Consider the following 8,914-nt stretch of genomic DNA (forward strand, 5'->3'; position numbering starts at 1 on the left):
GTGAAAAAAAAACTTTGTCACACTCTGTCTGTGTGAATAATGTATTAAATCTGCAAATTACACAAAATTAATAAAAATGAATAATTATCATTCTTTAATTTTTATTTGTAGCATTCTTATCTTAGCAGTATGTATACAATCACAAGATTCTAAAGGTAAAGTTTCCTTTTAAATAGATATTTTAATTTTAGCAAATTTAGATATTTGAGACAAATTGGAGTTCTAAAAATGACTGCTAAAAAAAATGTTCCAATGATTAAAAAGCATTTTCTGCATTTACAAAATTCTTAAGATTCGAAATGGTATTTAGAAAATCGAAAATTGAATTTTACATGACTAAATAGATAGAGAAAAGTTTAAAAGCCTTCTAAAAGAAGGTATATTGAAAATTTTTTGACGTCAACCTAGTATTGATGATTTAATGGGGAATTTGAGAGGGAAACTATTACAAAAAACTATATTATGTTGAATTATGGTTAGAATGACAATATAATGGATAAAATTGGATAACTACGGATTAATTTGTAAGTTATATGAAAGTACAAGTATGTGTTTTTGTTTGATTTTTAGGGCCAGGAATAGCATTATGTAATTTTTTTGGTGAACGCAGTAAATCTTATTGTGGTCTCTCGAATGTTCTTATCACAGATATACCTGAAAACTGTTCATCTGTATTTTTCTTTGCAGTTTATATGGATTTAAATTACAATGCTACTGATTCCAACTATTCAAGCGATTTTAGTAATATAATACTATTAATTTTTTGTATAAATAAATATATATATATATAAAATATATTATAACAAAAAATAAATATTTTCGATATGTAAAATGTATAATCAATTACAGTGTATGTACCTTCTACTCTCGATTGTCTGTGAAATAGGGTTGCAGGGCATCCACAGATAAGCGAATTCCGTGGATAATCCGCAAAATTAAAATTACGAAAATATTTTGAATTTTATAATAAAAAATAAATTGGAAATTTAAATTTAACAACCAAAATTGCGATATTTTGATTAATAACGCGGATAGTCCACTCGCGGATAATCGAGAGTACACTTAATTAAATTTTAATTTCCTTACTGATTGTATGAAAGTTAAATTGTATACACTTACATTAGTTACAATAGTCACAAGTCATTAGTCACTTTACCGGACTATATACAGATACAAGAATAAAAACGTTATTTATTAAATATTATATGTATTAATATATCAATAAATCATGTATTATAATGTATTTTAAAATGTTTATAGAACTTTTAGACGATATGTTGAATAGTGGTAAGCGTATAATAATATACTACATACACGAAACCCAAGAATGGCCTACAGTTCTTGGATGTAATTCATCTAATGAAGGAAACAACTCGTTCGATGAAATGAAAGCCTTAAAGGGGTTTTTCGATGAACATCCAAAAATTGCTGGTATTTTACTTGTAGGTTTAGAATATCAAGTAAGTACTTTATTACTTTTTAATTTTTAAATGAATAACAGTAAGCGCTAAAAAATTTATTTTAGCTACTTCAACAAATACATTTAGATATAAGTAGTCTTGAAATTTGAATAATATTTAACTATGTAATAAAGGTTAATTTTACAATTTTTATAGGATCTTTATATTACGAATGCAATTAATCGTAAAATATTATAAATAAAATAATATTATATATAAATTAATTAATAATTTAATTTTTAAACTAGGAAATTTGTTTTTGGATAATAATATTTTTAGTGATTTGGGTCGAGCGTTAAGGGTCAATCGTTTAGCCTTTACATGTTGGTACCAGGTTAATTTTTGGTCAAGATTTAAATCTAAATATTTAACAGCATTGAGGGGTGGGATAGGTATGGTTTTGACTGAGACATTTGGAGAGTGACTGTGTCTAAGGGTAAAAGTTGTATGAGCTGATTTACTGTGATTTAACTTTACGCGCCCTTTTCCATATCAAATAATATAATATAAAAATTAAACTTATATACAAAAATATAAAATAATTTTATTTTAACGGAATATTTTTGAATTATTTTGTTGGGTATTATTAATAAGTTTTTTTCATTTTACACTATTCAATATGTCATCTTATTGTAATTATATTTTGACTATAACTTATAAAATTATTAATAAACTGTCGTTGTTTAACGGTTAATCATAATATATTTAAATAAGATACAACATTCAAGATTGCATTTGTGTGATAATAAAATAAAAAAATAGTTGTGTATATAAAATATCTATTACTTAACAAATTAATATTTCATGAATTTTTAACATCGTTATTTGTATGTTTTATTTTGTTCATATTCAATACAGGGTGATTCTTTTATAATAAAATTATACACTTATTATTTCGTCAAGTATTAACTTTGTTTCATTTTTTTTTCAAAATTCTTTGTGTCATGCTTTTCTCAAACTGTATGAAATTTTTATTTTTTCCACTTTTTTATTTAATAGTGAAATCACTGTCAACTTTTGATGTCCAAATAGCAACTTACATTTAAAATGCATTAAATTAATAACGCTATTTTTTAATTTTAACGTTCAAACTATTGTTTTTCGTTAATTTTTTAGCGAGATATAGTTTTTAAATGTTGGGCAATTTTTGGTTTATAATACTTTTTATTTCTGAAGACCAGTATTCAAATGGGTAATAGATAATAAGAGTTATATATTTTGTATTATATAAACCATCAACTACTTTCAACGTTTTACTCTTTTCGCTTTTCATAACGTCCATTTTTATTAAATTGAAAAAAAATGTAACCTGTAAAACCATGTAAAACCTCGTGCGTAAAATTATCTCGATCAAATGCACACTGGCTGCTACAGTAATATATTAGTGAACAATAGAAATATGTAAAATAAACATTATATTTTATTATATATATCTGTGGTGGTGAACATATTATTATTATCAATCAAAGATTAATACTTATCATTAAATTGTACAGCAATTTGTTAATTTATCGGAATATCCCGGGCCGCAGTTTACGTACATTCTAAATATACCTAGGACGCAATTTATGTGTGTTTTAAAAGTATATGGGTCACAATTTACATAGTATAATACAAAACACAATTTTGTAATGTCTTGTTAAAATATTTATTACAAAGAAAGAAATTTATGGAGGGCGGTCGACCCTAACGCCCCCTCCCCTCAAATATACCACTGGGCTCCGATTGACGCAGTGATGAACTTTGTACCAGTAATTTTACAAGCGCTTCACAGCTATAATAACCGGTATGCGGTCACTTTGTACGGCCCATTGTTTAAACTGCATAACACTGACAATTTGTACTACTAAGACGTGTTAGGTGTATATAATATAAATTATTAAAAATTAAATATAAAAAGTAAATTTATTAAAAACGTTATAAAATATAGTTAAAATAATCAGTTTAAAATGTTTAAATCAATTAAAAATGTGTACAATATAAATATAAATAAAAATAATATTGATAAAAAAATCTATGTCAAAAACGAAAAATTATGTTAAAACCGACATGTACTCGTATAATACAATTTATGGAATTTAAAAATTCACAATTATTTCTATGTTTTGGTTCTGGTTACATAAAGTTAATAGCTCATTATTGTCACCAGAATTAGATGTGTGCTTCTTATGTAATCTATTGTTACATTCGTCCAATTGTATTGCCCGCAGTACTGTCCAAAAACTCGGAAAATGTATAAGATACTTAGATTTCCCAAATAATATTTAAAATTGTATATAGATAATATATACATAATACAAATGTATATAATAGTACAAAGTGTCCTTTTTACCCGATCGTACAAAATTTCTGCATTTCGCACTTTTAATGCTCGACCGTACAAAGTGACCTAGAACCATAATAACCTGTAGGATAAACACCTAAGAACATCAAACCACCCAACTTTGAGCAGCTATAACTTAATAACGGTTAAATGAAAAAAAAAATGATTTTAACGTTAAAATTCATAAAAAATAGTCTTAATATTTTATGACATTTTAATTATAGGTATAACCATTTGAAAATCAAATGTTTATAGTGGTTTCGTTATTAAATAAAAAGGTGAAAAAAAAAAAAAATTTCAAACAGTTTGAGAAAAGCATAACACAAAATATTTTGAAAAAAATTGAAAAAAAGTCATTAATAGTGTGAATGATAAAAGATTCACCCTTATAGTATATAAATAAGTTGTAATTTCATGATCAAATATAGACCATTATTCTGATTTATTAAAATTCATTACACGATATAAAAATATTTACAAATAATTAACATTTGGACGTTATAGAGTAAATCCGATGAAATTCCCGGATTATCTGAAAAATTTAAAAAATATCTCGATTTGCTGAAAAAGACGTTTCCAGAATTAATAGTTGGTGTCGAATTTCGAGGCAAATTTTTAATAGATCACTATACTAAACCACTGATAAAATGTGAGTATATTTATATTATTTATAATAATGATAAGTATTGTGCAATGTGATCATAAAAAAAAATCATTCAATCATATATTATATTAAATTGTTGAAACACATACAATCTACAAATAAGTACAAAAAAAGATATATTAAACAATTTAAAATGCATTTTAATTCTTACTAAAATAATTATTTATTATTCAAACATAAATTTATTAAAACGATTAATAAAATCACTATACTATAGAATGTTGTAAATAAATTAATGAAATATTTTTATGAAAATGTAGATATTCAAGTATTTAAATAAAGAAACTACTGAAAAATACTTTTTTTCATTATAAATAGTCTATAGGTTTATCTAATAAGAATTATGGAAAAATTGAGTTTAATTCCACCTATATATTTTAGTTGTCTGTAGTAAAATTTTACAAAATTTAATATTCATAATTAACTAATAATTTCTAATAAAAACATTTTTCGAAAATTTTTTTCCATTCAAATGTTTATAATATACATAAAATGTATGTATACGTGTATATAATATATGGTGATTATTTTATCATTAAACACTTATTATTTCAAAATGTATATTTTCAAAAATTTTAGTTTCGTGCTTTTTCAAAACAATAAAACATTTTTATATTTATACTTTTATATTTATTAGTGAAATCACTATTATCTTTTGATTTTCAAATGGCAACCTATCTTTAAAATAGATGAGCAATTTTTTTTATTTATTTTTTTTTTTTTAACTATTATTTTTTATTTAACCTTTGGTGAGTTATAGCCTCTCATTGTTGGGTGGTTTGAGGAGTTTAAGGTTTTTAGGTGTTCGTCCTATAGGTTATTCTTCGAGGCGTTGGTAATAATTACATGTACTATGTTTATCATTGCGTCGATAGTCGATAACAAGTTTATTACATATGATTTTATGAAACAAGAAAAATATAATATTATTATTATAAATACCGAAAACCGGCCAACTTTAAAAAACGCTAAAAATAATAACGAAAAATAATAATTTTAACGTTAATACTCTTAAAAAATAAAGCTCTATTGATTTAGTACTCTTTATTTAAATATAAGTTGCCATTTTAAAATCAAAAGTTGAGAGTCTTTCACTATTAAAAAAAAAAGTAAAAAAGTCAATACTTGACGAAATAATGAGTGTTTATTGATAAAAGAAAATCAATTTATTTATATTGGATTGATGTTTTGCCTAGAAATTAAAAGAATAATTTTTATTTTTAATATTTTTAAAAGGGTTAGATATCAACTTAATAAGCTCAGCTATGGATTTTTACGTTATTTCTCTGGAGTACTTTAATCCGTGCACTGCTGACTTGATAAATACTGGAATTGCTCCAATGAACGGATCAAATACAAAATATACATTGGTATTAATACAATTTTAACGACTTAGTGTAAATTTAAATCTTGCAATTTATTTTATTTTTCAGGAAAAATTAGTAGAAGCCTTACAACATTTAAAATTTCCAAATGAAAAAATATACTTTAAGTTTGGAATAGTCCCAGTATCACCTGATGAGCTAGAATATACTTGTAATATGACTAATGAAAAGGTATCAAAAATTAAACATAAATTAATAAAATGTTTATTATTTATCAAATAAGCTTAAGTTGTTAATATTTTTTTTGAAAATCAAAAATAGCCTTTTATTAGTTATTTTGAAATCGGTTGGATATTTTTGAATTAATAAAAGAAACTTTTTGTATGGATTCACAGTTAAATAACTTATTAGTTATTTCAATAATAGATTATAAGGAACAAACATATCTTTGATATTTTATAAAAGATTTTTTTGTTTATTCGTATTATAAATAAAAACCATTTCCACTTACTCTTAAATAGTAAGTTATATACGCAACCACATTACGTACTAATAGAATTTTAACATAATAGGTAAAGTTATTGACATATATCACTATAATAATAACCCTCAGGTGAGTACAACTAATATTAAATCGGTGTAAATAGGTTTTTTTAAATTTTTTTATATAATTAAGAATACATAAGAATATATTTGATTTAGACCACAATGGATTTAAAATTAACTTTTATATAATTAGCAGAGTATGATGAACATATTATTGAATAATATTAAAAAAAACAAAAATATTAAATACAATTTCAATGAGTAGTGTATTTTATAACAGTTTTGAATGATTATCATTTTAGTTACAAAAACTATAATACAATTTTACAATAATAGTATGATGTATTTTTTGAAATAGAAGTTTCTTTCGTTCGTTTAAAATTCAACAAATTTAAAAATTGTTTTTTCTATATTACATATTTACATATAAAATATAAATAACTCAACAAAATGGCTATTTTCAAATTTTCAAAAAAATATTTTAAGGGTTATTGACTTTTATATTTTAAACCACTGTAATAGGTAGGCTATTATCTATATTATATTACATTGAAAAAAACTGTACTACTGTATCTGCATTATGTTTCAAATTACAGCTACTGACTACAATTAATTTACATACAATATATAAATGAATTTAATGGATCTTAACATATTATTAACTACATAAAAACATATATTTATAGTTGTGTGTACAGCCACAATTAATGTGTGATTGGTGTTCAGATACTCAATTGTCATATAATGAAAAAGTAATATTTCATGGTAAACAAAATGTGCATATTATTAATAATTTGGTTATGTTTAGGGTAAATTTTCGGCAAATAATGGAGCTGGATTTATGGTTCGTTATATTGATTTTGACGATCCTGATAATTGTTGTCAATGTGAAACCCCTTACCCTGCGTTCAATGCTATTCTAGATGGTTTTAATAATGTTGAAACAAAAACTTGTGATTTATTTAATAGAGGTTAAACAGCAGCAAGTCAAATAATTAAAACCGATGTAAGTTATTATACCAGAATTACGTATTGTAGTCATTTATTTATTATTCATTAAAGTTTAGAAATACCACCAACGATAAAATGTACAACAGTAAATATGGACAGCTTCATCAAGAATAATTTAATATTTTAATTAAGATATTTAAAAAGAATTGAAAGAATCTATCTAAAACGTCCTGAGTATAGACATAAATAATACTGGTTATATTACATTGATCACTTTTTGTTTTATATACATTTAATTAATTATATTCGATAATTTTATTATTTTCAAATTTTTTTTAAATAAATATATTACGATTAACTAACTGAATATTTTTATGTGTGATTTTTCCAACAATGATCAAGTTTAAAATCTCATTTATTTGGTAATTATATTTTTACTAAACAATTATGGATTTATGTTTATAAGTTTTGACAAAATATATTTATTTATTTATTTATTTATAATATAAAAACGCCAAACGGCAATTTTAAATTAACAGATAAAGTTTAAAATTAATAGATATAACAGTAATATAATAATACAAATACACACAAAATTAGAACATATGGAAAAACACAACATAATATAAACTAAATGGTAATACCTTAATTTAGTAATATAAAACTATGATACAACATATTTATAACAATTATATTATATAATTACTTATTAAAATCAAAATTAAGATTATTCAGATTACGAAGCATTCTGTGTAAGGTGTGATTATGTCCGTATAATGTATTGTGAGTTGGAACTTGGAAGAGTGCGTGATTTCTGGAGAAGAAGGATGGGATACGAAAACATATTTTAGAGAGGAGATCGGGTGCATCTATGGTGCCACCTAGGAGTGAGGTTATAAAGCGCTCATCAGCATCTTGTCGACGAGTTGACAGCATTGGTATTCCCAATGAACTACGAATTAAGGAATAGTCATGCGTAGGGTGAGGTATCTTCATTATGTAGGCAATGTAGGAAAGAAATCTATTTTGTACACGCTCGAGTCTTAGTTCGTCTTTAGCTAGGTAGGGATGCCACACCACCACACCGTATTCTAATATAGAACGTACTAATGAGAAGTATAATGTGCAGAGACAACGAGCAGAAGAAAACATACATAATGTATATCATACATTAAAAGTAATTTTATAAAATATCTATTAAGTAGAATATGAATATTCGTTTTTATAAAACATTTAATCTTCAAGTTGCTATAACGTATCATTTATAAGCTACGATAAAACATAATTAATTAAGACTAAAGTTGTTTTATGTATAATTTCACTTTTATTTATTGGTTTTTTGTTATTTCCAAATATTTTAAAAAGTTTGACCTTTAAACTTTTTCATTAACTGATTGATATTTAATAGAGTATTAACTTATAGTATGTCGTGAAAAGTTAAAGCCTACATTATTTATACTAAATAAATTCCAAATGAAAAATATCCAAACACAGAATGCTTTTAAATGAGATAAAAGAATTTGTTCATTATATTTATATTCTTATAAGCTCTTAAAGTTTGCCAATTACTATACAATTCTCAACACCTATCTACTTGTTGAACTTTGTTGTAACAAGAATAAATAAGTACTTAATACCGATCTAA

At 24.1% G+C, this 8,914-nt stretch overlaps 1 protein-coding gene across 2 annotated transcripts; it reads left to right on the forward strand.

The window, feature by feature from the left end:
• LOC132917951 (uncharacterized) lies at positions 1 to 7,511 on the forward strand. 2 transcript variants are annotated; one of them, XM_060978956.1, is made up of 9 exons: positions 1 to 155; positions 571 to 741; positions 1,261 to 1,460; positions 4,288 to 4,432; positions 5,684 to 5,817; positions 5,881 to 6,003; positions 7,005 to 7,070; positions 7,127 to 7,324; positions 7,381 to 7,511. In XM_060978956.1, exons 1-8 carry the CDS (start codon positions 77 to 79, stop codon positions 7,292 to 7,294), a joined length of 1,086 nt encoding a protein of 361 aa, XP_060834939.1. In that variant the 5' UTR covers positions 1 to 76; the 3' UTR covers positions 7,295 to 7,324; positions 7,381 to 7,511. The 2 variants fall into 2 exon arrangements, with proteins under 2 accessions (XP_060834939.1, XP_060834940.1); XM_060978957.1 differs by having other exon boundaries at positions 7,386 to 7,504.
• The last annotated feature ends 1,403 nt before the right edge of the window (positions 7,512 to 8,914 follow it).

The sequence above is a fragment of the Rhopalosiphum padi genome, chromosome 1, assembly GCF_020882245.1.
Source record: "Rhopalosiphum padi isolate XX-2018 chromosome 1, ASM2088224v1, whole genome shotgun sequence".
Lineage (NCBI taxonomy): Eukaryota > Metazoa > Arthropoda > Insecta > Hemiptera > Aphididae > Rhopalosiphum > Rhopalosiphum padi.